Source organism: Polyodon spathula, chromosome 16 (genome assembly GCF_017654505.1).
Source record: "Polyodon spathula isolate WHYD16114869_AA chromosome 16, ASM1765450v1, whole genome shotgun sequence".
NCBI classification, from domain to species: Eukaryota; Metazoa; Chordata; class Actinopteri; order Acipenseriformes; family Polyodontidae; genus Polyodon; species Polyodon spathula.
The window spans coordinates 38,509,763-38,537,570 of record NC_054549.1 but is presented as its reverse complement, the minus strand read 5'-3'; the positions used below and the strand labels follow the sequence as shown (position 1 = coordinate 38,537,570).

At 43.3% G+C, this 27,808-nt stretch overlaps 1 protein-coding gene across 5 annotated transcripts in view; it reads right to left on the bottom strand.

The window, feature by feature from the left end:
- Positions 1-1,395: 1,395 nt before the first annotated feature.
- The window catches only part of LOC121328804 (collagen alpha-1(VII) chain-like), a 107,988-nt gene continuing 81,575 nt past the window's right edge, over positions 1,396-27,808 (bottom strand). For 4 of the 5 annotated variants that reach the window (XM_041273875.1, XM_041273874.1, XM_041273877.1 and 1 more), the window contains 38 exons: positions 25,597-25,632; positions 25,017-25,061; positions 24,795-24,827; positions 24,577-24,639; positions 24,220-24,255; positions 23,817-23,897; positions 23,604-23,672; positions 23,013-23,048; positions 22,850-22,909; positions 22,350-22,394; positions 22,095-22,130; positions 18,610-18,645; positions 18,082-18,141; positions 17,589-17,714; positions 17,119-17,190; positions 16,803-16,838; positions 16,305-16,364; positions 15,883-15,927; positions 15,438-15,473; positions 14,979-15,014; positions 14,480-14,536; positions 14,160-14,231; positions 13,541-13,612; positions 12,873-12,908; positions 12,716-12,796; positions 12,278-12,385; positions 11,188-11,250; positions 11,007-11,069; positions 10,614-10,730; positions 9,980-10,057; positions 9,577-9,630; positions 8,949-8,997; positions 8,669-8,677; positions 7,541-7,621; positions 5,173-5,298; positions 4,905-4,967; positions 4,405-4,578; positions 1,396-3,531 (listed from right to left, as the gene is read on the bottom strand). In XM_041273875.1, the coding sequence (XP_041129809.1) occupies positions 3,503-3,531; positions 4,405-4,578; positions 4,905-4,967; positions 5,173-5,298; positions 7,541-7,621; positions 8,669-8,677; positions 8,949-8,997; positions 9,577-9,630; positions 9,980-10,057; positions 10,614-10,730; positions 11,007-11,069; positions 11,188-11,250; positions 12,278-12,385; positions 12,716-12,796; positions 12,873-12,908; positions 13,541-13,612; positions 14,160-14,231; positions 14,480-14,536; positions 14,979-15,014; positions 15,438-15,473; positions 15,883-15,927; positions 16,305-16,364; positions 16,803-16,838; positions 17,119-17,190; positions 17,589-17,714; positions 18,082-18,141; positions 18,610-18,645; positions 22,095-22,130; positions 22,350-22,394; positions 22,850-22,909; positions 23,013-23,048; positions 23,604-23,672; positions 23,817-23,897; positions 24,220-24,255; positions 24,577-24,639; positions 24,795-24,827; positions 25,017-25,061; positions 25,597-25,632 (2,379 nt within the window). In that variant the 3' untranslated portion in view covers positions 1,396-3,502. The remainder of the gene's footprint in view (positions 3,532-4,404; positions 4,579-4,904; positions 4,968-5,172; positions 5,299-7,540; positions 7,622-8,668; positions 8,678-8,948; positions 8,998-9,576; positions 9,631-9,979; positions 10,058-10,613; positions 10,731-11,006; positions 11,070-11,187; positions 11,251-12,277; positions 12,386-12,715; positions 12,797-12,872; positions 12,909-13,540; positions 13,613-14,159; positions 14,232-14,479; positions 14,537-14,978; positions 15,015-15,437; positions 15,474-15,882; positions 15,928-16,304; positions 16,365-16,802; positions 16,839-17,118; positions 17,191-17,588; positions 17,715-18,081; positions 18,142-18,609; positions 18,646-22,094; positions 22,131-22,349; positions 22,395-22,849; positions 22,910-23,012; positions 23,049-23,603; positions 23,673-23,816; positions 23,898-24,219; positions 24,256-24,576; positions 24,640-24,794; positions 24,828-25,016; positions 25,062-25,596; positions 25,633-27,808) is intronic. The other variant, XM_041273878.1, reaches the window with a different exon arrangement.

Here is a 27,808-nt window from a genome sequence, read left to right as displayed (position 1 = left end):
TATCTCTCCGGGCTATAGGAGCCAGCCAGAGATGAAATACAGCTCCCCTTCAACGAGACGGAAATTGCTTTTAAACAAAGAAACATTTTAAACTCAGCGGGTCTCTGAAATGTCAAGTGCGTATTAAAGCAGCGTGGGGTTGTAAAGGCTATCTGTCTGTCTATCTATCTCTCTATCGCGGTGCAAATGGAGAGTCCGAGACACAGCTGCAATGCTGGTCTTGCTGGAAAAGGTGCTTCCATTAGATCAGTGGTATTGACAATGCTGACGGGACACGAGCGCTTCTCTATAGATAATAAATTGTGCAGATTAGCCAGTCCGGAACAAAAGACATCTGCTACAGATTTCATTATCTTTATTAAACATGACATCTGATATGATGTCTAAATAAATTGAACATAATAAAAACAAAAGGATAGAACAGGCATTCATTCAACTATTAAAATACTATTTGCGGTAAAATAAAAGTGTGTGTGTGTGTGTGTGTGTGTGTGTATATATATATATATATATATATATGTATGATGGAGTGGACTCTCTTATTAAGAATTGGAGGCTTTAGGACCATGGGGATTTGGAGAGGACACTCAATCAACAAATTGATTGGCAAGAGAACCAATGGTAAGCTAGAGTTCTTGTTACAGAGAAGCAAGGAGCTGGAAGAAAATCGAGGTGAAATGGATATTATGATTGCAATATTTAAAGGTGGTTTTGTTCACAAGTACAGTGAGGCTATAACTGAAATCCGTGCAATCGATGTTGAAGAGCTCAGAGTGCGGATGAAGATGCACAATGATACATTTCTCAAGGAGATCTGTTTAAAGTATGTGGGTTGGACCATGCATGAGAAGCAAGATGAAGTGAGACAGCTGTCTGACAGCTATTCAGGGTCTCTATTATAATAGAGTGCTTAAGGTCAAGCAGCAGCTGTTCACAAGTTGTTCCAAGGACAAAATGGTTTCAACGGCTCTGGATAAGCAGTATGGTGTGACAGTACAAGCAATACAAGAGTTAGCCCTTGTATTACAGAAAAGCCCTGTGAAGAGTGTGGAGCTAATGCTGGGGTCGGCTCACATCAGAGGCCTAGTCTTTGATCGGGGCCGGTTGAGCCTCAATAGACCCATTCATCCATCTAGAATGAGCACAAGTCAGGGACAGAGTGGACTGTGAAACGAATGGAGGTGTTGGCTAAAAAAAGCTAACAAAATGAAATAAATATACAGGCACTGTCTTGTTTAAATAAATATACAGGCACTGTCTTGTTTAAATAAATATACAGGCACTGTCTTGTTTAAATAAATATACAGGCACGGTCTTGTTTAAATACATATACAGGCACTGTCTTGTTTAAATAAATATACAGGCACGGTCTTGTTTAAATAAATATACAGGCACTGTCTTGTTTAAATAAATATACAGGCACGGTCCTGCATGTGGCAAACATCCCGCTTTGTCACTTATATATAAATTTTATTTAACTAAACAGAAAATGTTGCAAATTGCATTATGTTGTAATGACCTTAACATGGTATAGCAGTGTGCACATTTATTAGAACACTCAACTGCTTCTGGGGTTTTGATTGGTTGTGCAATGAAATCAAACCACTAACTGAAAATCTTGAAAAACTGTCAAAATAGGCAAATTAGTGATTAGTCTAATTTGATTGAGGACTTTGATAGGCCAGACATGCAATTAATTTACAATAGCAAAAGAAAAGGAACTCATAGCCACAAATGGTAAAATGCATAAGACTTTTTAGAAGTTGTTTAGTGTAACATTTTCCCATATGCGTGCCTATTGTTTCTATAGCACTGATTACTGAGTGGAAGTGTAAAGGTTTTCATGCAGGCAGGTATATAAAGGATATAAATGAGGGGAGGTGTATCCTCAGGTGTTCTAATACATGTGCACACTGCTGTGTCTCATGCTGTCTTCGTATCTGTTCTCTGACTCACTGTATTGCAGTGTGCATACTTAACAATCATGTTAGTTCTCAATATTAAACACATAAATAAACGTTCAGTGTGTTCAGAATTGGATTATTTCTTTATTTTTATTTTTTTACAATTTTTGCAATAGGAAGGACTGTGGAACAATACTTCTGTTTTTTTTAGTTTTCGTAATTACATAACGTGTACACTCCGTTTTGTCTTAATTTAAAAACAAAATGCAACTTAAAAATGACAATTAAAAAAAAAAAATAGCACCATATTTGTTTGCAGTGACAGACATGCAATGTTACAAAAAAAAAAAATATATATTTTATACATAATAAAAACAGCAGATCCCCTTCTCATCAAGAAACTTTGCAGTACGCAGCGACAGCAAGGCTCATTGCAGCCACAGTGGATCGGACAGCTGCCTACTGCAAGACAGGACTGCTAACGGGGGAAGTAGCATCCGCTTTGAAGTGTTCTTTATTTACGTGACTCTGAGCTCCCAAAATTACAATCAAGGCCAAGGAATAAGTCTGCAACCGTCTCTCATGGGGTTTAAAAAAAGCAAAACGAAAACTCTCTGTAACTCTGTATTAAAACTGAACACTTGTAACGCAACAGAGAACCCTGAATCTGTAGAAGTTCAAATGATATAGTCTTTGTGTTGGTAACAAATGAATATCCCCGGATGAGAGGAAAATTAATCTTGGCTTTTAAAACACTCCATGTTCCATTGACTGGAACTCTGTTGTAAAGGTGAGGGAAGGACAGCCTAGATGGCAAGTTTGAAAAACCAGAACTGTTTTTATTTTGTACAAGGAGCGGAACCTAGAAAAGAGTTCCTGCTTAACAACAAATACCAAGGAGCTTTGGTATTTAGGGGAATAGAGATTGTTACAGGAGTTCAGATGTTACCCTTCAGGCTAATGCAATGTGTGTGATCCTTTATAAGAGTTTACCATGCCATTTTTGCTCAGTATTTGTGCAGTTTTACCATGCTTTTCTCATGGTTATCCTATGCATTTACCTTAGTTTTACCTTGGTTTGTCGTATTTATTAATATGCTTTACTATACCTTGAGGGTCTTTACAATGCTTACCTATGCTTTACTGTGCTTTTACGATGGGAAACTTTTATAAGGGATTACTCCACCTGTATAATGTGTGACTTCAGCGTCTCAGTGCTCCAGAGAGATTTCAGCTTGGCCACCTTAAAGAAATTGAAAACAGGAATCCAAACTCCAACCACAGTGAGAGAATGAGAGTGAAGCTGGCCTGGTTCATTTTCACTCGGCTGAACACATTTGCAAATCCTGAGTGTCTTCGGAATGTCAAGTAGGGAATATTTCCTCTGGAGTGTCGGATATGGATTACGATCATCTTTGGAATGGCAAGTTGGGAATATTTTGTACCAGGATTCGGGGGAGACGGGGAGAGTTGGTCCTTCTCTGAAATGAGGGAGTGATCCCAGCCGTGGGAGGAGAGAAAGGGGAATTGCTTGTTCCTGAAGTGTTCGGGATGTAAACTTTACAGGACGGCGGTCACCTCGTAGCCTGCAGTCACTCTCACCTCCCTCCTCGCTCCGCCACGGAGTCTGAAACAAAGAGGAGGGATGAAAGAAGACACGTTATATGTTCACTGCGTCCGGCCGCCAGTCTGAATTGACTGGTCAATCCGGTCATTGAGAACGTTTCATTTAGCTGGAGTCGTACTAAATGTTTATAGGGAGATAGGGCTAGATTCTTACTCTGAATTGTCGTTATGCAACTGTTTTCAGAAAGGATAAAGAAAACCCAATTAAAACATCTAAAATGAGTAAGAGACGACTGCACACGTCATTCAAGCCCCTGAGTTAAAAGTCTTAGTTGTTTATTGATGGTTTGTTAACTTTATTGGGTGCGTTTTTCCTTTCTGAAAAATAAATTGTGCTCGTGACAAACTGGAGTAAATAGCTTTGAGAATCCAGTCATCTGAAAGCAGGAACCTCTCACAGTGCAGCAAGTCTCAAACTTACTGATTTAAGCTGCATGATTAGAAGCAGCACCCTTTCCATCATTACAAATTGAGCTGCACTGTACATGCCAATGAAGAGTTCTGCATCGGTTTGTGCTTATCCTCCAAGGCCTGTTGCTTTTAATAATTGGTGCACAGGAGCCACACAGTAATCCAGGGAACCTTAACAGCTCTGGCTCTGATTCTTTTTTTTTGGGACCAAATGTTTTTATTAAAGACAAAACATTTCAGTACAATATAATATATATATATATATATATATATATATATATATATATATATATATATATATATATATATATATATATATATATATATATATATATTGTTCCCCCCACTCCAGTACACTTTTAATATACTTCAAGTGAGTCAAACAGTAAAATAAGAAGGGAGCTCTTGTACGGGGGTCACGTTGGCTGGGCTTGTGCTCCAGGCAGGGCTGGCAGTACCGTACCTCTGGGGGTGTCCCGACACTGCAGCTCGCAGTCCTCTTTGGTGCTGAATCGGTTTCTATTCCCCTCACAGCCGCTGTAGATGAACGGGCGGCACTCTGCCACCTTGGGGCTGTAGTACCAGCGCAGTGTGTAGCGGGAGCAGGTGCCCTCATCCAGGTTCAGAAGGCAGGGGTCTGGGGGAGGAGGAGGAGGTGTGGTTGGGTTGGGTTTCTGTTATAAATTGTGAGGATACTCTCATCAAAACCATTTCAGAATGTTCCAGCACATCTTATTTTTGCCATAACTGTTCTTGTGCATGTCTGACTACCAATGGGCAAAAATAAAGACATGGATAACAGCATCTGTATGAAGATGCACTTGTCGATTTTAAACGCTGGTCAGTTAGACCCCCTGGTGCCCCGCACTGTTAGAATATGAAACTCTGGTCTGTTAGATTACAGAGGAGCAAGCATGCAGGGGGTTATTTAGTTAACCCTTTGGGTGCGGAGTGTCCTGTTACCTTTGTCGGAGGAAGCTCGTTTGCGTCGCCTTGCTTGCACTGGGTCCGTGGTGCTCGTTTCACCTGCAAAAAAACAACCGCTACGTGACCATGCGGGAGTCGCTGTGTAGAGCAGTCTGCTCACAGGGTCACTGGTATGGCTCATTTTGTGTCCTTATTATTTTCTAGTCGGACACAAATTGATAATGAGTTGAATTGGAACACCACAGAAGTAGCAGCTGACACGTTGGAATTCAGGAATTTGCAGACAATTATTTGCAGCACTCACCCTCGGTGAAGGTGACTGTGGGGTAGAATTCCTGCTCCTCCTCTTCCGGATCATCGTAGTTCTCCACGGAATAGACGTGTTCATAGTCCGGGTCGTTCGTGTTCACCACCACACGCAGTTCCCTCCCTAAAACACAGGGGGCGCCACACCATCAGAGCCCCAGTCCGCCAGCCAACCAGTTATGGGGCATCGAGACCAGAGCTAACCAGCACCCCGCGGCCAAGCATGATGGAACCTCCACACTAACACCACAGGGCTTTGTACTGGGATCCCACCCCGATGGAGCCTCCGCACTAACAGTACAGGGCTTTGTACCAAGGTCCAGCCCCGATGGATCCCCCCACACTAGCATTGCATAACATTGCTTAGTCTTTAAACAAGGTCTCAATGTGCAGGGAGTCACTGTGCTACTGACCCTGCTGAAGTGATCAGCTCTGAAGTGCTATTAGCACCACTCCTGCAATTAGAACAATCAGACCCATGCTAGATCAACTCTGAACTGCTGTCAGCACCCCTCCTGCAATCAGAACAATCAGACCCCTGCTAGATCAACTCTGAACTGCTATCAGCACCACTCCTGCAATCAGAACAATCAGACCCCTGCTAGATCAACTCTGAACTGCTATCAGCACCCCTCCTGCAATCAGAACAATCAGATCCCTGCTAGATCAACTCTGAACTGCTGAAGGTAAACTGCTCTTCCTCTGCGATTGCCTTGAGCTCGTCCATACCAGCAGACAGTCCTTGATCAGACCTACAGACTGGGAGACTGGGCTGGTAAACCCCTGCTATAAGTGTCATTGTTTTTTCTTTTGCAGTGGGTGCACCAACATAACACATGTATTTAACCATTTCATGACTTGATGGCAGGGCTATCTCTTCGGATGAAGGCTCTGAGTCGCGAGGTTCACAGTTTGTGTCAGCCCGTTTTTCCATTCAGCTTGTTTAACTCAATGGGCTGAGATGTCAATGCATTGCAGGCATGAGCACTTAGGAGGCTGACAGCTCGCATTGTTTCAGCACTGATCGTTTCAGAAACACATTTCAACAAGGTCCTTATAACAATAACATTGGATGCGGTGGGTTTACACAACCCAGGTATACTCTGAAAATGTCTAACCAGCAAGACAGAGAAGTGCTCTAGTACACACGATACAAGAGCATTGTTATTATTTTAGTCTAGTTGAGAGACATTCATTTACCTAGCCTGTAAAGCTGTGGCCCAGTGATTTTTAAAGCTGAAAACCAGTCCAGTGTTTCACAAATACTATGAAGCGATCTTTACAGTCAATTATATGAATTTCTGATCTGTAATGCACCCCAAGCCAGCCGGTTCCCTATGCTAGTCAGCATGCAGTTATTGTAATAATCGCACCACTACAGTGGGGGGTGGTTTGAGTGGTCCCCAAGCAGTCTGACAGAAAGCTGAAAGTGTGGTGAAAGTCTTTAAACTTCACGAGTTCAGATTCAGTTCATGAAATTGGTTAGAAAATTTGCTTCTATATATATCAAGACATTCACAGAGAGATGGTCAAGAAGTGGTAGCATTTAAACAAGAGCACAAAGATCTGTTTGGTGTATTCTGCGTTTGCTGCCTGTTGAGCACCACAGACTACTGGATAACTCGTTTTAACAGGCGCTGCAGCAGGAAGAACTAAAGCAAAGGACAGTGAGGATTATGCAAGTTTTGTGCCAGGCAATGCATGAAATCCTTCCTTATCCCATGTGTCATCCTGGCACAGTTCTTGCTTTAATTAAACTTGGGTTTGACACTCTTGCAAGTCTTGTGTAATCCTAGCACAGTCAATGTGTATTTATTGGCAGGGTTAGCGTTTAGACAGTGAGGAAGTTCAAGCTGAGAGCTTGCAGGGGGAGGCAGGGTGCTAGAGTGAGCCCCTCTGGAGGGAATGGGAGTTTACCACAGTACATTTCCATCGTAATTTTTGCAGTTTTCCAAGGCTTTTACAACAGTGGATTGTTGTTTTTAAATAGGATTTACCATACCTTTCTGGACTTTACAGTGCTTAGCTATACTTTACCATGCTTTCACTGTAGCGTTAGAATTTGCAGTTCCAATGCAGTAATTAACCCTCAGTCCAACATCATTCTGCAGTCACAATGTAGCGCACTTTCACTTTAATTCGTTGTTTTTTTTAACAATAACTTTTTTTTAAAACATTATCAATATTTTAGTAAAAAGATAGCAAGTTGCTCAAAAGAAGTGAATCAGTAGATTAGTAAAGGCTAAAGATGCATGTCTCAAGGTTTGCTGTGCCGGGACAGGGAGGGGCGTATTGCTTCCAGTTGCAGTTAGCAGTGTGCACCCAGCCATGCAGCCGCTTGGTTTAGGACGTACTGACTCACTCACCCTCCTCGTTCGAGCGGGTGAGCTGCAGCACCGGGATGGAGCGTGTGCGAAAGGACTGGAGGGGCGGACGAGATGGAGAGTCTGGGAGGAGGAGGAGGAGGAGGAGGAGGATAGGGGACAGGGGACAAAGGACAGAAAGGACAGAGAACACACACAAAACTCCACTCTGTTAGTGTAGACACAACACACAACAGCAACAACAACGTCCACGACAAAAAACTTACAGCGCCTGCAGACCTGGCACTCACAAACAGAGCCACAGGACGAATTAATGAGCTAAACAACAGGGGTGCAACAATACAATTCATCTCTCGATATGCAGGCAGCGATACGATGTGCATCACGATACGTGCGACGGTCCTGACGGGCTACTTGTATGATGCATAATAAGATGAAATGATCATTTAACGAAAGACTGATTTGTTAAAAGACAAAAATGAAATGGGATAAGGTAGGACATGGATCCATACCAGCTATAAAGAACCACTTGGTGATCTACAGTGAGGTGTGCTATGCTTTTGGTCTTGTGTCATATCCCTTGGTAATCTACATTGAGCTGTGCTGTGCTTGCAGTCTTGTGTCATATCACTTGGTGATATTGTCCTGTGACAGCGGCACCCCAAGCACAAGTTTGTGAATACAAGCCCTGGGCAAGGATTTCTGATTTGCGTAGTTAGTTAAGGAACAGTTTTAAATGGCATGTCTCAGCTGCGTTGAGGAGCTGTGGAAGCCTGGATCAATTCCACATGCTGCTCCGATGCACGGTTAATGACTAGAAAAGTTTACCATGAAACGTGCCTGGTAATTTTGCAAGTTTTGTCCGTGCTTTTCCAATGTTTAATATGCTCACTATACCTCTGTATTTTACACAGCTTACCTATTGTGCTTTAAGACACATTGCTAGACTAAACTTGTATCAAAAAACACTCAGACATGCCGTTTAGGAATCTAAACAAAAAATTAATTTGTAACAAACAAAAACACACAGTGTACACAAAAAGAAACAATGTTTAGTTGAAGAAAAGGGAGTCCGTTGGTGAGAATCATTACTTCTCTAGATTCCGAGTGTCGGTCCTTGAATATAATCCACATAAGCATTTATTTTTATGAGAAAACTGGGTAACTTACCTCCACAGGCTGCAAAACAAAAAAGAAGAAAATATGAAGTATGCAAAAAATTTAAAAAAAAAAAAAAATATATTCTATATATATATATATATATATATATATATATATATATATATATATATATATATATATATATATATATATAAAATGTAGTTATATATGCCTGTCTGTTAACCTGCTTGTTTGTCCGCTTGCCTATCTGACTCTCTACATGTCTATCTGTCTGTCTCTCTGCCTGCCTGTCTGTCTGTAATCCTGGCTGTCTGTCTGTGACACTCACCACAGTGCTGGCTCATCTCAGAGCGGACGTATGAGCGAATCTCACTCTCCTGGTAAAAATAAAACAAACAATTATACAGTATATTACACAAATTAGCAAGCTTGATGACCTTAATGCAGAACCATGGAGGGCATTCCGTGAGTTCTCAATGTACTGGTCTGTAATAAACCCCAAAACAAACATAAAACACCTTAACAAGAACGCGCAGGGCAGCTTTCACAGTAAACAGCATCTTCATTACACACACACAAACACACACACAGCAACAAACAGCATCTTCATTACACACACACAGAGAAACAAACAGCATATTCATTACACACACACACACAGCAACAAACATGATGCCACCGGACATGCATTTTAAACAAGGCTGCTTTCAACTGCATTATAGGAACTGTCCAAACATTCACACAGCAGAGCTGTGGAAACGAGAGCCAGTTCAGTACAACACTGAATACTGCTGTAACAGCTGAGCAGAGCTCTCATAACAAGATTAGTCTTGTGAATCTATTGCTGTTGCCAATTGTGTTATTTAAATAGTACCATGTTATCTTTAATAGGCGGTGCAGGCTCCAGCTCTGGATCAGTGACTGACCAGGGAGTCTGACTGGACCAGCTGTCTTACCATCATGCCGGGCTCCCCCTTCTCTCCCCTCAAACCGTCTGCACCGCGATCCCCCTGAAACAGAGGTGTCACAATGTGAAAACAGAAATACAGCCGTGTATGAACGACCCAACCCCCCAAACACTGCAAAAAACCACACATCACCCCAAAAACTGAACCAAAACCACACATCAACCCAAAAACTGAACCAAAACCAAACAGCTCCCCAAAAACTGAACCAAAACCATGCATTACCCCAAAAACTGAGCCAAAACCACATAGCACCCCAAAAACTGAACCAAAATCACACATCACCCCAAAAAATGAACCACAACCACGCAGCACCCCAAAAACTGAACCAAAACCTCCCAAAGCCCCCCCCCCCCCCCCAAAAAACACATTTGCGCAAGAAGCTGGTTCTTACCTGCTCTCCTCTTTCCCCCGCAATCCCTTGGAGTCCTCTGGGCCCCATCACAGAAGCTCCTGGGGGACCTCGCTCCCCCTGGAATAAACACACAAGCACTTCAAGAACATTGCTGTGTGAAGGGTGGAAAGCTCTGATCTGTATTTAAAGCGATTGCCCCAGCTGAATACATTATACAGGACAGAAAAAAATAAAGCCATCCTTCATTCAGGATAAACAAATTGAACAAAGTCCCTGTCTTACAATATACAGAATAAAGAGCACTCCTGATCATGTGTATCAGTCTACAGTGCAAGTGCTCTTCTTTTCCACTACATTGGAAGGCACTGAAAGTCTACAACATTCAACCTTCCTGATCGTGACTAATGTTTTTTTTTTTACATTATAAATAAAATTCCTAAATATGTTTTCTATTCCACAAGTTAATATAAGTGTCCTGCTGCTGCTGCCCTGAGTTTCCGTAGTCCTGTACGCTGAATTTCAGTGGAAACTCCCTATTGCAACTGATGTAAAATTAACAGGTTGTTTTACCACCTAGTCAAAAAATAGGAGTCAGTTAAAGACTGGAGTAAACGCTTTGAGAATATGGTTCTCTAGATTGTAATAAGCCCTGCTGCTGCAGGCTGGACAGTACCTTCTGCCCCTGTATTCCCTCCGGTCCTTTGGGTCCCACTGGCCCCTGGGAGCCTGTCAGCCCAGGGATCCCCTCCGTGCCTCTCGAGCCGGGGGGGCCTGGAATTCCAGGGGCGCCCTGAGAGAGGGAGGTTGGGGGAATAGGGTGAGAGGAGAGAGAGAGAGAGTAGGGGAGAGAAAGAAATAGAGGGAGGGAGAAGTCTGATTAATCCACAACATGCACCGTACGCAATGCTTTATAATTTTTCCTTCTGTTCTTTCTGTTTAATGAATGCCCAGACCACAGGCTTGCGTCTCAAAGCTGTTTACTCCAAATTGTCACAAGCGGGAAAAAAAAAAAAACACCCAGTACAATTATAAAACGAATCAGAAACAACGCAGGACTGTCACTTACCCGCTCTCCTTTTTCTCCTTGCTGTCCCTTGTGTCCCTGCTGCCCGTCAAACCCCCTGTCACCCTGCAAACATAGAACAGCATGACTTACCCTCTCAGTGAAAACATCCCTTATGAAAGATAGGAGTCTTACAACACTGAGCTGTTTCTCTTAGTGGCCAGTTTGAATGAGCTGCACTCACCTTGGGGCCGATCAGACCCTCCTTCCCAGGCGTCCCAGACTGGCCAGGGATACCGGCCTCTCCCTGAAACACAAGCACCACAAAACAACAAAGGTCACTTGCAAGGTTCATCATTATAATACACAACTTGTAATGAATCTGGTGCTAGCAGCCGATGAGTTAATAGTACTGACATCAGCATAGGCCGCGCACTCGCCTCTCTACTATAGAGCTGGATCTTTAGCTGAATGGTAAGACACTTGTTTTTTTAACCATATGGTTTGCGGTTCACATCCAGCCCTTGCCTTTCCATTCAGTTCAATGAACTGAGATGCCAATTCATTACAAATGGTACAAAAGTATACTGTAAATGTGTCTTTGCAGCAGCCGCCTGTTGTGTTCTTACCAACAGATTATCTTAGTCCTTTTTAATGATGTAAACACTGACATCACTGCATACAACAAAATTACAAGGAAATGAGGTTGGTGCAGATCCAGGGTTATAAATTCTGGGGCAACGGAATTAGATCATTGAAGCAGAAGCCAGTGTCTGAATGAGCAGCCTCCGGTCTGAAACAGATACTCATCTGTCATTCGGGTGTCACTGTAGAGCATCATTATACTCTCTCACCCTAATCCTGGAAGAGAAAACTTTTACTGCAGAACTGTGTTTTAGTCCAGCGCCTGCATTTCTGATTGTGCTGGTCCGTGAGCGCTTGGAGCGGATGCACTATGCTGTTAACACGCTACGCCAGCGCATTTGCCTGCAAGCTACTGCTTTCTGGATATGGCTCTTAAGGAGGGTCAGTGACACAATTACACAAGGGTTTATTTGCAGATTGTATTGATGTGTTTGCTTTCCAAATTCATTCATTTCAGATTCAACTCATTGTTAAAAATCCCCTGGTTAAAGACTGTCGGGCTGTGATGTGATTCGCTGTCTCTGGAGCTCCAGGCGGTCTCTCAGAATAGATCCTTGCGTGTTTAGTCTCTCGGCAGCACTGCGATAAAGACATCGGCATTGTCAAGACGCAGGCGTTGTGTAAGATGTTGTATGGGACGTGAGTGTTATATAAGAGGCGATGTGGTAGAAGACTGGTCTCCTCCTTACCAGCTCTCCCTTCCTCCCGGGAAGGCCAGGTCTGCCAGGAATACCTCCATCACCCTTCTCTCCTGTCATCCCGTCCTTCCCACACGCTCCCTTGAATCCACGATCACCCTGAAAACAAACGTCATTACTTCAGCTATCAAGTATACAATGCTGGTGAGGGTAAGAGTGTTAGTAAGTGGCAAGTGTAGTGTAGCATATCTGTCTTTAAACCCAGTCCTGAATCAGCAAGTGTGTGTGTGTGCTTGTGTGATACTCTTCTGTTATTCTGTGATTCTACTTGTGCCTGTCTGTATGTGTGAGTTTGTATGTGTCTGCAGTATGTGGGTGTGTGCGTCTGTACAGTATGTGTGTGTGTTGGAGTGTGTCTGTGCAGTATGTGTGCATGTGTGTGTGCATGTGGGAGTGTGTGTCTGTACAGTATGTGTGTATAAATCGAACCTTGGGCCCCCTCATGCCAGTGATTCCAACTTCCCCTTTCTCCCCTCTTGGTCCTGAGAACCCGTCTTTCCCTGGCAAGCCCTGAGATAACAAGAGAGGATGAGAACTGGCACAATGCAACACCACTGTAAAAAACACATTTTAAAATCTTCCTTACAGGCTCTCCTGGGACCCCCAGCGCCCCAGCTTCACCCTGCAGAGAGAAGAGACAGGCACGTCAAGGGACTGCTACAGGTATGGTTTAAGCAATGGTTTAAGCTTGAAACCACAAAAGTCAGGAAATTCCGTACAAACAAATATGGCAATGTAATTTACTTCAATGGTGCAGCTTGAAGTCACAAAAGTTAGGAAATGCTGTACAACCCATAACTCGGCTGCATCCAGACTAGGCTTTTTAGCATGGAGATTGAGGTGTGATGGGCAGTGTGGCATTCCATGATAAGGGGAGCAGTGAAAATGGCAGATGTAAGACAAATCATTTCAAAAACCTTAACAACAACACCTTTAAGAAGGAAAAGCTCCACTAAACAATGGTAAGGGGAGCATGTTACTCTGTATTGTTACACCAATCAATACACAACAGCACACAGTGCAATGTTACTCTGTATTGTTACACCAATCAATACACAACAGCACACAGTGCAATGTTACTCTGTATTGTTACACCAATCAATACACAACAGCACACAGTGCAATGTTACTCTGTATTGTTACACCAATCAATACACAACAGCACACAGTTCAGTGACTCGGGGATAGCAGTGATACATAGTGGGGTTCGGTACAGAAGTGAGGGTGGTCAAAGGGAATTCTTTGTGCTCTCACCTTCTGCCCGCTGGGCCCCCTGGCCCCCTGGAACCCTGGGGACCCCCGCTCGCCCTGCTCTCCGCTCGGACCCTGGCAGGAACACAAGACAACAACACAGAACACGGGTCAGTGCCACAGGAAACGGATTGGATCATTAAAACTAACTTACCGGCAAAATAACATAGTAAAAAGCATAGCAAAGTTTTACAAAACACAGTGAAAGCATGGCAAAGGAAAGCTAAGCTTTATAAAGCACAGATGTTTGTTAAAGTATTAGAAAAATATGGGAAAACAGTGGTAAACTAAGTTAAAGGCATAGTATAACCATGGGAAAATAAGAATAACTAAACAGTGTAGCTAATTTTAATGTTAGATCCAGTAATTTCCATCTGATAAAACAGGAATTTCAGATGGCCCTGTCACATCAATATCAGGGTCTGCTATGTATATCAAATATTAACCGTTTATGGACTGAATGGAGTCTAGTAAACTGGATCTACAGCAATGACCGCTTAACCAGGCTGGAAACGTTTAAGAGCATCTGTATTCTAGGTAGGACTCCCCAAGAGCTGAGCAGCTAATCTGGGGTCATGGTTATCCCAGTCATGCTCCTCCCAGTATAGGTTGCCCTCCTTACCTGCTGGCCTGACAGCCCTTCCTCTCCCTTCAGCCCCTTCTCTCCCTGCATCCCTTTGGGGCCGCGATCGCCCTGTGGAGCAAAACACATGGGATAGTCAGGCAGAGGGTAGCGAAGCTACGTCCTGGTTGAGTCCCACCATGACCCAGCATTTTATCTTTGCGAAAGCGGAGTCCAGTAATAGCATGGAGTAACATGTAATGAAAACCATGACAGAGTGTTGTGTTAAAAGGCAAAGTCCTTTTGCACAGCAGGTGTCAAGGCACTGGGGTCACACTCGTTTTGAAACCATTCCCAGACTGCCATTGGATTTCACTCACCGTTTCTCCCTTGTTCCCCTGGATTCCTGGTGGCCCGGTGACTGTCACTGTATCACCCTGTTTCCAGGATCAAAAGAAAAAGAGGCTTAATCAGTTTCTCCTGGCCTGACCCCTGCAGTTCTCAACTTCAAGACCTGTCTAGCGCACCTGCCTTATTTATTGGCACTGAAAAGTGAGTGAGAAGAAAACATACGACTCTAAAACTTAGCACAGGTAAAAAGTCAAATATTAAGTCTAATTCCAAGGGGTTCATTGACATCGTAATCCAGGAGAGCGAGCTTGCTGTACAAATGAATCCGTGATGTGTTTCAGAAATGTCACCCCGTGCAGTTTGGGGTGCAGTTCCGTCTGCTCAGACTGCGGAATGCAATACAATAAAAGACATCCTACACACGGCAAATTAACTTATTACAAATCACACACATGAAGACTGTACTCAGGAATAGCTTTAAAATGAAAAATATTGTTTGTAAAATGCAGCTTTTATTTGGATCAGTACCTTGTCTCCTTTTTCACCCATTGGCCCGGTCTCGCCCTGAAACAACAGGAAGCAGAGCTGTGAGGTTCTGTGGGTCTAGTGTCAGGTTAGTGGTTGTTTCAGGAGAGGAAACCTCTCTGGGTGAGCGATGATCAGAGCAAGCTCACCATCGAAATCCACAAGTGTTCTGCAACTGCACACTATAAAACACTCTACAGCACTGCATTTAGAAATACTAACAGAAACATAATCAATTCATTGACAGATCATTGACGAGACATCGTTTTCAATGTATGCACTTTCGTCTTACATAAAATTGGAAATCTATTCAAATATTTACTCGAGAGAAACATAAATGTTAAATTGCTTAACGAATCATGATGAGCGTAAAAATGGACATCTCTGCTGGACTTGTTCCAAATCTAATCTTAATGAAGTCCTGTATAATGAATCCAATGAAGAGATGAAACTCCAGCTCACCTTGTCTCCTCTCTCCCCTCGACTTCCAGATGCTCCCTGTAAGAGAACTTTATTTTTATTATTGATATTAAAATGCCCCTTTGCTCTGTTTTGTACTGCTGAGTATATCATTTTATATCTAATAGTTATATTTTTATTTGGCTAAACAATGCAGGGGCTCCAAAGCGTATTTATTTTTCATATTTCCGTGGCCGGCTTACAGCAGTGTGGCTCCCCCAAGCTTTGATTTCAGAGCTCCCCACAGCAAACACAAAAACAAATGGTTCTTCATTGGTAACTGAAATATAACAAATTCATGAGGAAAGACGTACACATCCCAGGACTATTGTCGCTGTGTGTTTGTCTCCAGTCATTCATTCATTATTTTTGCTACACACACTTAGAACCCTTGTGTATCCTCTATAATTAATGAAAAAAGATACAACAAGAGAAACATGGTATTTACTGCTTGTCCCCTTTCTCCGTCCTTCCCAGGTCGTCCGTCCTCTCCCTGGAAACAAGGAAGCAAGCGGAGGGTGAGAAATGAGGACAGTCTTTGTGGTCGAGACTGAATCTGTGTCGAGCAGTGGGGTTAGGTAAGCATAAGAGTAAGTAATTGAACTGATACCCATTTACTGAACCTCGGTTACATGTTAATAAACAGTAAATGGACCTGCAATGGTAGGGAACAGGAACCAAATGAAAATGACACAGTTACTGTATTTTTCCAAAATAACTACATTTGAATGGCTGTTTTTTATGTCTCAGATATATGTTAGTAGTTGCTTATCAAAACAGGTATTTCTGCCTCTCTAAATGAAGTGTTCCCACACTGCTGTGATAGGAAGGGATCTGTGTGTGGGGCTGCAGCAGTGCAGTGGTACTCACCCTGGGCCCCTGGTCACCCCTCTCTCCTCTCGGGCCTGACTGGCCGACACCAATGTCCCCCTGGGAATGGAACAACAAGAAGACTTACTGTAGGGCTCTATTTTAATGATCTAAACAGTGTCGGGCTGAAATACTGCCGCTCTTCAACGCCTCAGGGCTGCTTGTATAACCCCACTAGGATCACTACTTACAATACGAATGCAGTGGAACGAAGACCTCAAAAAATCAGATTTATACATTTCAGAGCGTCAGTTTTAAGACCTTATCTGGAAGACAAGAACGCTACTGTACAGGTAGTATTGGACCCCCAGACTAATAGACTGGTCCCTACAAGCAGTATTAGACTCTCAGACTGACAGACTGGTCTCTACAAGCAGTATTGGACCCCCAGACTCTCAGACAGACAGACTGGTCTCTACAGGCAGTATTGGACTCTCAGACTGAGACCGGTCCCTACTGGCAGTATTGGACCTACAGTTTCTCAGGGAGAGCTCTCACCTTGTCTCCTTTGCTGCCAGCTAGACCCTGGGGACCCTGAAATAAAACACAAAATAAAATACAATGCAGGACATGCATTTTTCTCTAGGGTCTGTCCAATGTATCGTTTAAACAAACTTAAGAAATTATCAAACAACTTTGCTCTGGCAAATCAAGATTTATTTGGAGCCCTGTATGATAAATTATGAAAGAGGCTGTCTGCCTTTCATCATTTTATTAGATTTTTTAAATAACACGAGTAAGAAAGTGTTGATGAGCAGACTGTCCGTCTCTCAGCTCAGGCGCCCTCCTGATTGCTCTGCGTTTTGATACTCACCGCTGCCCCCGGGGGTCCGGGTGGTCCCGGCGCTCCTGAGGTGCCATCTCGTCCAGGGAACCCCTGTAAACCCTTCCCAGGAAACAGAAAAAGGGGGTTCAGTGACGGCAAACCAAGGAGACAGCGCACCAGACAAGAACTGCACTGTGTATTCAGTTGGCATCTCAGCCTATTCAACTTAATTGGAAGGTTAAGGCTGGACGCAAACCCCAAACCATACAGTTCAAAGAGGAACGTCTTACCATTCAAATAAAGCACAAGCAGCAGTGGTGTGTGTTGTGTGGTGTGCAGTCTGCAGTATGTGGTTTGTGGTGTGCAGTGTGAGGTGTGTGTAGAGCGGTGTGCAGTTTGTGGTGTGCAGTGTGTGTAGTGTGGTGTGTGGTATGCAGTTTGTGGTGTGTGGTATGCAGTGTGCAGAGTGCAGTTGATAACAGCTGTCTGGCAGTCTTGGTGCTGAGTGTTGTACTTACCCTCTCTCCCACCAGCCCTGGAACTCCTGGCTGCCCGTTGTCACCCCTCTGACCTGGCAGACCGGGGGTCCCAGCGAGGCCCTGGGGTCCCGGGGGTCCAGCAGGGCCTGGCAAACCAAGATCACCCTGCCAAATGACACACAGTGTGAGGAGCTGTCATTACAGCATAGACAGACAAGTGAATCTAGCACATTGAAGTGCGAATACAGTGGGCTAAATTCTCAAAGCTATTCACTCCAAATCGTCATTAGCACATTTATTTTTCAGAAAGGAGAAACCAACCCAATAAAGTTACCAAACCTGAAATAAACAGCTTATACTTTAAGTTAATTTTTTAACTTAGGAACGTGCAATAAGCATTCTTAAGTTGTTTCTTATTTGTTTAAGAATTGTAAAGTTGTTTTTTTTTTTTTTTCTCATTCGCTAATGACGATTGAAATAGCATTGAGAATCCAACTCCGTATCATTGCTATTCATTGCAGACCAGTCTTACCTTGAGCCCCTGGGGTCCAGGTTGACCAGCTGGACCAGGCAGCCCCTCTCCTGCCACCCCCTGAAATAAGACACACAGACCCCTGTTACACAGCAGCACACACACACGCGCACACAAAAGCTCACAGTGTTTATGAGGACATTGACTCCCATACAGTGTAGATCTCCTATTCTATTCTATTTGTGTGGGGGGGGGGGGGGGGGGGAGGGGCTGGGGGGGGGGGGGGGGGGGGGGGGTGTCAATGCAATAATGAATAATACATACTCCTACATGACGGTAGGTTTTGGTTTTCTTTCCTAATACTTTGCAAGATAATTAAAACACATATTTACAGTAATGGGCCCAAGAAAGTCACCATGCTGTAGAACGGGACTGGATTTTAATCGAAACCTCTTTTTACGTCAAAGAGTGCATTCAAATGGGTAAATAAAAACACAGACAGTAATGCAGCTTTGAACAGTGTCTCAGTAGGCTGCAGCACACAGTTGTGCTGCTGGGCCTGATGGTTGCACTGCAGAAGGTACTCACTTTGTCACCTTTGGGTCCAGCCTGTCCTTTGGCACCCTGTCAAACAGAAAGACACCGGTGAGAGGCAAGACAACTATATCAACATGCAGGGTATCCAACTCACACTTGACCGGGTTTCTAAGGGTAACAGCATCCAGCTCACCCTTGATAGGTAACAGGATGCATCTCATTTGACATGGTTTCTAAAGGTAAAATGATCCAGCTACAACGTTGACAGGGTCTCTAAAGGTAACAGGACCCAGCTCACACTTGACAGGGTTTCTAAAGGTAACAGGATCCAACTCACTTGACACAGTTTGTAAAGGTAACAGGGTCCAGCTCATAAAGGGTTTCTAAATTAACAGGATGCAGCTCATTTGACTTGGTTTCTAAAGGTAAAATGATCCAGCTAACACTTGACAGGGTCTCTAAAGTTAACAGGATCCAGCTCACATTTGACAGGGTTTCTAAAGGTAACAGGATCCAGCTCACTCTTGACATGGTCTTCTAAGGTAAAATGATCCAGCTAACACTTGAAGGGGTCTCTAAAGGTAACAGGATCCAGCCTACACTTGACAGGGTTTCTAGACTAACAAGATCCAGCTCACTTGACAAGGTTTCTAAAATGTAACAGGATCCAGCTCACACTTAACAGGGTTTCTAAAGGTAACAGGGTCCAGCTCATACTTAACATGGTTTCTAAAGGTGACATAATCCAGCTCACACTTGACAGGGTCTCTAAAGGTAACAGGATCCAACTCACGCTAGATAGTGGTTTCTAAAGGTAACAGAATCCAGCTCACACTTGACAGGGTCTCTAAAGGTAACAGGATCCAGCTCACAAAGGGTTTCTAAACTAACAGGATGCAGCTCACTTGACATGGTTTCTAAAGGTAACATGATCCAACTTACACTTAACAGGGTTTCTAGACACAGGATCCAGCTCACACTTGACAGGATCCAGCTCACACTTGACAGGGTCTCTAAAGGTAACAGGATCCAACTCACACTTGATAGGGTTTCTAAAGGTAACAGGATCCAGCTCACACTTGACAGGGTCTCTAAAGGTAACAGGATCCAGCTCACAAAGGGTTTCTAAACTAACAGGATACAGCTCACTTGACATGGTTTCTAAAGGTAACATGATCCTGCTCACAGTTGACAGGGTCTCTAAACTAACAGGATCCAGCTCACTTGACAGGGTTTCTAAAGGTAACAGGATCCAGCTCACTTGACATGGTTTCTAAAGGTAACATGATCCTGCTCACACTTGACAGGGTTTCTAAAGGTAACAGGATCCAGCTCACAAAGGGTTTCTAAACTAACAGGATACAGCTCACTTGACATGGTTTCTAAAGGTAACATGATCCTGCTCACACTTGACAGGGTTTCTAAAGGTAACAGGATCCAGCTCACATGACAGGGTTTCTAAATGTAACAGGATCCAGCTCACAAAGGGTTTCTAAACTAACAGGATACAGCTCACTTGACATGGTTTCTAAAGGTAACACGATCCAGCTCACACTTGACAGGGTCTCTAAAGGTAACAGGATCCAGCTCACAAAGGGTTTCTAAACTAACAGGATACAGCTCACTTGACATGGTTTCTAAAGATGACACAATCCAGCTCACACTTGACAGGGTCTCTAAAGGTAACAGGATCCAGCTCACACTTGACAGGGTCTCTAAAGGTAACAGGATCCAGCTCACATTTGATAGGATCCAGCTCACACTTGACAGGGTCTCTAATGGTAAAAGGATCCAACTCACACTTGATAGGGTTTCTGAAGGTAACAGGATCCAGCTCCCTCTTGACAGGGTCTCTAAAGGTAACGGGATCCAGCTCACAAAGGGTTTCTAAACTAACAGGATCAGCTCACTTGACATGATTTCTAAAGGTGACACAATCCAGCTCACACTTGACAGGGTCTCTAAAGGTAACAGGATCCAGCTCACAAAGGGTTTCTAAACTAACAGGATCAGCTCACTTGACATGATTTCTAAAGGTAACATGATCCAACTTACACTTAACAGGGTTTCTAGACACAGGATCCAGCTCACACTTGACAGGGTCTCTAAAGGTAACAGGATCCAGCTCACAAAGGGTTTCTAAACTAACAGGATACAGCTCACTTGACATGGTTTCTAAAGGTAACAGGATCCAACTCAGACTTGACAGGGTCTCTAAAGGTAACAGGATCCAGCTCACAAAGGGTTTCTAAACTAACAGGATACAGCTCACTTGACATGGTCTCTAAATGTAACAGGATAAAGCTCACACTTGACAGGGTCTCTAAAAGTTCAGGATTATTTTCAAAACTCCTGCTCACCTACAATGCCCTTCATCACACAGGTCCCAAGTACCTCCTCAACCTGCTGACTCGCTATGCCCCTGCTACGCAAGCTGAGGTCCTCTTTGGAACTCTCCAGCTTTGATGTGTGATTCTCCCACTGTTGCTCACTTTAAATCAACTCTCAAGATCCACCTGTTCTCTCTTGCTCTCCGTGCTCTTTAAGCCTGGTATCTGCTATTAGCTGCTGTGTTGCTGCTACTATTTAATGTATTATGAACTTTCCACTGTATTTAATGTATTATTTAATGTATTATGAACTTTCCACTGTATTTAATGTATTAATGTATTATGAACTTTCCACTGTATTTAATGTATTATTTAATGTATTATGAACTTTCCACTGTATTTAATGTATTAATGTATTATGAACTTTCCACTGTATTTAATGTATTATTTAATGTATTATGCACTTTCCACTGTATTTAATGTATTATTTAATGTATTATGCACTTTCCACTGTATTTAATGTATTAATGTATTATGAACTTTCCACTGTATTTAATGTATTAATGTATTATGAACTTTCCACTGTATTTAATGTATTATGCACTTTCAACTGTATTTAAAGTATTATGGATTTTCTTGTTGTGCATCTTATAAAGCGCTTTGTACTGGTGGTCCACTATGAAAGGTGCTATATAATATAACGATTGATTGATATGTATTTTTTGTATACAACTAAGTCGCCCTGGGTAAGGGCGTCTGCTAAGAAACTAATAAATAATAATAATAATAATAATAATAATAGTAACAGGGTCCATCTCACACTTGACAGGGTCTCTACAGGTAACCTGCTCACACTTGACAGGGTCTCTACAGGTAACCTGCTCACACTTGACAGGGTCTCTAAAGGTAACCTGCTCACACTTGACAGGGTCTCTACAGGTAACCTGCTCACACTTGACAGGGTCTCTAAAGGTAACCTGCTCACACTTGACAGGGTCTCTACAGGTAACCTGCTCACACTTGACAGGGTCTCTAAAGGTAACCTGCTCACACTTGGCCCCAGTGTTCCCCACACTTCATGCACTGTGCAATGGGAAACACACACCTGATCCTCCGGGACACAGTCCAACAGCACACCCAGGAATAGGAGCCCTGCTGAAACACACAGCACATCACCACAGATACCACAGCCTGAATAAAACTCACATCCTCGCCAGGCACTCCTGCCTCTCCCAGCTCGCCCTGAAAGAGTGAGAGAGAGAGAATCAGCACACACACAGCAGCAATGCAACTGCGAGTTTTATTGATAGGCGCCAACAGTTCATTCGGAACAGCCAACATGGAACAACCTTACTCTTAAAAGTACTTACAATGATGCGCATTACCTGAATTAATAATCTGCAAATTAAAATAGCTTTATAAACATCATCACTGCCATTATTAGTATTATTATTGCTATACCTTGTCTCCTCTGAAGCCAGGAAGCCCCCTCTCTCCTCTTTCACCCTGAAAACACAGAATACCATGAGCCTGATCAACTACAGATGTTTATCAAAGTCATCAATTAAATTAGACAATCACTAATTTGACAGTTTTTCAAGATTTTCAGTCAAAGTGGTTTGAGTTCATATGCACAACAAATCAAAACAGAAGCAGTGGGGTGTTCTTATAAATTTGCACACTGATGTATATTTGCAGCGCCATGAGTGCCCTGAGTCCAGTCGTTGTCAGTTACTGTTTGGACTGTGCCACATTGCTGAGCTGTCCGTGGTGCTGAACGCTGTTCCCTGCTGGTTCAGTTCAATAAAGAGCTTGTTTTTCCTGTAAATTGGCCTCTTGCTCGCTACAATGTTCATTCATTCATTCATTAAAAAAAAGCCTTTGCATGGTCTTCAAATAGCGGCCATGCTGCACTATCATGATGAACTACACCCCCCGCCCCGCTCGATCGCCCTTCTCACCGGGTCTCCTTGCAGGCCTCTCAGTCCCATCACCCCGCCCGTCGTCTCGCCAGGCGCTCCCTGCAGGACACAACAAGCACAAGCAGGCGTCACTGAACCTGTGCTGCCACAGAGAACGGCTGAGAGTTTACTGCACTGAGATTTCTTTACTCTTCTCTCTTACCTTCTCTCCTCTCGCCCCTGGCACGCCGATTCCAGTCTGAGAGAAGTAAAAAAGACAAGATAAACATCAATCCCGATTCTGACAATACCTTCAGAAATAACTCTTGCTGTAGTATAACCATAGGAATCAAAGCATGGTAAAGCATAGGTATGCACTGTAATGCCCACAGAGGTATGGTGAAGCGTGTTAAAAAACATCAAACTATGGTAAATGCAAAGCAAAACTGAAACATGACCGTGAAATTTGACTGCAGTAAACTTTTACTAGGGACATACTAAGTAAAGAAATAAACTTTTAAATACATGTCATTGTAATTGTTCTTCATGCTCAGCTGATTTATTCACCTGTGTGTTTAGGGGTAGGATTATGTTAAATCAAGAAAGTGGATTTTGTTTAGAAATAAGTATTTATTTACCATCAATAGATACCCGAGGACTATCGAAAGAAATCTGTCATTTGGTTAATGCCAAATTTACAAGTTATAATTGTATGCAGGTGTTACACCTAGACAGTGAGTTTCAAGAGCCCAGATATGAGGGACTCTGCTGGGCTCTGTGTTTGGGCGTGGTCCTTGGCTTCAACATGACATACCTCTCCTGGTAGGCCACGGTCCCCCTGCTGCCCCTTGTGCCCCACAGGCCCCTGCGGCCCTGCGACACCCTGCCAGAGAGAGACGTCAAGAGAGCAGAGATTACAACAGACAAGACACACACTGAGACACGGTCTGGACAGACAGACAGGTGCAGACCCAGAGCTCAGAGGGGACTCTTGGAAGCTGTGCTGCGTGGACAAGCTCTTCCTTACCATTTTCCCCGGCAGCCCCGCCTCCCCATCTTTACCGGGAGTACCATCTCTCCCTGGAACGCCAGGCTTCCCAGACTCTCCCTGTGGAGCACAGGCAGGATAGAAACACGCTGGATGAGATACTGCAGGCAAGGAGTATGATTGTGATAGTGCACTTCTGGATCTCGTGAGGAAGCGGGACATTTCTTTGAGGGTTAAAACAAAAATGCTTGCCTTCAGTTTGTCCTTTTGTGTTGCCTTGGTTTTATAGCTGAAAGAGCAGCTTGCTAAGGGTATGGAACATTAGTTACTGTCCAGAGTTATTGAACGGTAACCCAGTGCATTGCAGCGTCAGTAGCAGCACAGCTGTGGCGTTTGCAGTCACGGTGCAGTCTAACGGAATTCAAAAAGTATCTCAACTCACCAGCTGTCCGGGCAACCCTGGCGGACCTTGGGGGCCCTAAACATTAAAGAAGAAAACCAATGACACTCTTCCAGAGACACATCTTGCTCTCGATCCTCAGAGCTATTTACAATTGTCATTAACATATTTCTTATTCAAAAATCGTGCCTGTAAAGTTACCCAACAAGAAATAAACATTTCTTGGTGTTTTTGCAAGCAGTCTTAAATTGCATTGTCTTCATTTTAGAATTGGTGTTGTTTTTCAACTTCAGAAGAAAAAATAACACAAATAATGTTTTTGGCATATTAGTCATATGACAGGTGCAAACGCGGTTCAGTATCAAACACATGCAAGAATGACGATTCAGTATCACCTACCACAGCTCCTGGAGGACCAGGAGGTCCTGGCAATCCCATGTTGCCTTGGGGTCCCGACTGTCCCTGGAATGGGAGAAGCAGACATTATTATGGATCGGAGCTAGCCTCTCTCAGCAGCAGGAGGGTGAGGGCTGGTCAGGACGTGTTCTTCTTGGATTGTGATCTGCTCAGATCTCTCTAGAAAGCAAACACCTGCCTATTTGCAAGAAGAAGCTTACCTGTACACCAACCCCAGGTTCTCCTTGATTTCCCTGTGAAAAAACAAAAGAAATCAGAGTCATGTTCAACACAAAAACAGCAGCAAAACAAAGCAATGCCAGCGGAGCAAACCCTGTCTCAGTATAAAACAAAGCAATGCAGGGGAGCAAACCCTGTCTCAGTATAAAACAAAGCAATGCCAGCGAAGCAAACCCTGTCTCAGTATAAAACAAAGCACTAACCTTCAGACCGGGGGGGCCCTGGGGGCCAACAAGACCTATTGGACCCTGCAGAGAGGAAAGAAGACAAGATGACATTAGGAAACTAAACCTGTAGAGCTACAGGACAGCGAGCGTCTGAGTGAGGGACGCAAGCACGACTGAACCAAGGCTAAAAGCGGAGGTCTTGTGTTCCTATAACCTACTCACAGACACGTGCAGTCCTATAACTGTTGAAGTATAGACTGTGATACTGTCAATACAAATTTAAAAAACTAAACCCAGCTGCTTTCTACTCATGACCTTTATTTATCCCTCATCTAGTCCACTGTGATTTTCATTGAAAGCAGGGAAGGCTGATGAGCAGAACACCATTCGGTGGCACACTGTGATGTCATCGACTTGACTCTGCAGTTGAATGGAACTCAGAGGTACAGTCATTAAAAGCAGATCAGCTGGTCAGCCGTACCGACACTGAGATGAAACTCAATATGGGACAGCTGATCTCATGAATGGAGTTTCTTTGTGACGTGTCATGGCGTACAGCAGGCAAACCAATAATAATAATAATAAATAATATTCAATAATATTAACAAAGACTCACCGGGGGGCCGCGAGTCCCGGGTTCACCTTGGTTTCCCTTAACAAACAAACACACCCTGAGTTACATCACAACATGAACACTGTGCCTGAAACTGTATTAATGTGCAGGAGAGCTGAGAATGCAGTGTTTACACTAGTGCTCATTATTATTAAGGTGCAGGAGAGCTGAGAATGCAGTGTTTACACTAGTGCTCACTATTATTAAGGTGCAGGAGAGCTGAGAATGCAGTGTGCTCATTATTATTAAGGTGCTGCAGAGCTGAGAATGCAGTGTTTAGTGCTCATTATTATTAAGGTGCTGCAGAGCTGAGAATGCAGTGTTTACACTAGTGCTCACTATTATTAAGGTGCTGCAGAGCTGAGAATGCAGTGTTTACACTAGTGCTCACTATTATTAAGGTGCTGCAGAGCTGAGAATGCAGTGTTTACACTAGTGCTCATTATTATTAAGGTGCTGGAGAGCTGAGAATGCAGTGTTTACACTAGTGCTCATTATTATTAAGGTGCTGCAGAGCTGAGAATGCAGTGTTTACACTAGTGCTCATTATTATTAAGGTGCTGCAGAGCTGAGAATGCAGTGTTTACACTAGTGCTCATTATTATTAAGGTGCTGCAGAGCTGAGAATGCAGTGTTTACACTAGTGCTCATTATTATTAAGGTGCTGCAGAGCTGAGAATGCAGTGTTTACACTAGTGCTCATTATTATTAAGGTGCTGCAGAGCTGAGAATGCAGTGTTTACACTAGTGCTCATTATTATTAAGGTGCTGCAGAGCTGAGAATGCAGTGTTTACACTAGTGCTCACTATTATTAAGGTGCTGCAGAGCTGAGAATGCAGTGTTTACACTAGTGCTCACTATTATTAAGGTGCTGCAGAGCTGAGAATGCAGTGTTTACACTAGTGCTCATTATTATTAAGGTGCTGCAGAGCTGAGAATGCAGTGTTTACACTAGTGCTCACTATTATTAAGGTGCTGGAGAGCTGAGAATGCAGTGTTTACACTAGTGCTCATTATTATTAAGGTGCTGCAGAGCTGAGAATGCAGTGTTTACACTAGTGCTCACTATTATTAAGGTGCTGCAGAGCTGAGAATGCAGTGTTTACACTAGTGCTCATTATTATTAAGGTGCTGCAGAGCTGAGAATGCAGTGTTTACACTAGTGCTCATTATTATTAAGGTGCTGCAGAGCTGAGAATGCAGTGTTTACACTAGTGCTCATTATTATTAAGGTGCTGCAGAGCTGAGAATGCAGTGTTTACACTAGTGCTCACTATTATTAAGGTGCTGGTAATGATTGGGCAATGGTATGACACTGGGCTGGTATTTTCAGTTTTGTTGAAAATGTCTCTATACTGTTTGGAGGACAGGCAGTATGGAAACCACTGATATTTAAGAGGTTAACTTGAAACAGATTTTTACATTTAAAAAAAAAAGATAATTATTGTAACACAGTGGAAAATAGGGCCCATCAATAGAAATGAAACAAAGGGAATTCAAAGCTGTTGCTGACCACGTGTTATTGCAGATTCAGGGTTTCTATTTCTGCACAAGTGAAAGGGGAGTGGAGTTGTTCAGTATTATAAACGAATGTCGTTGCTTTCTCAATGCTTTGTACCACAGGCATGTTCATCACACAGGCTCTAAATCACATGTACATTTATATATATGGGTTTTTTTTTTTTTTTTTTTAACAAACAGAATCAAAAGGTTTCAGAACCAAACTTACAGAACAAAACACTGAATGTGCAATAAATACAAAACACATGACTGGCGTGTGCATTGCATGTTCCATGCAGTAGCTTGCTAAGTGCTTGACGAAGCACCCTAATGCCATTCACCCTGTGTAGAGATCCTCCATCAGCCTGGCTGGGTTTGGTCTCTATGCACATTAAACCCACAAGCAGCAGGGTACATTTGGGGCGCCAGAGCCTCAAGGAGATGAAATAACATCTGCTCAAGATCTTTTCACAGGGGTCTTCTTAAAGCGATTACCAGTCAGCCTTACAACCCAATGAAATGTTTAACAGGTCAGTCAGTAGAGTGAAACCTGCCAGCAATTACTGCTCAAGGTGTAACATTGTGGTCCAGAGTTCTTGATATAAACCTGAGCCATAAACCTGAGTACCGGACTGCTGTACATGTGACAGGGGTCCCTGCAGACTGACAGGCTGCTCTGTATTAGAGGATTCACTGCACAGTACAGAACAATAT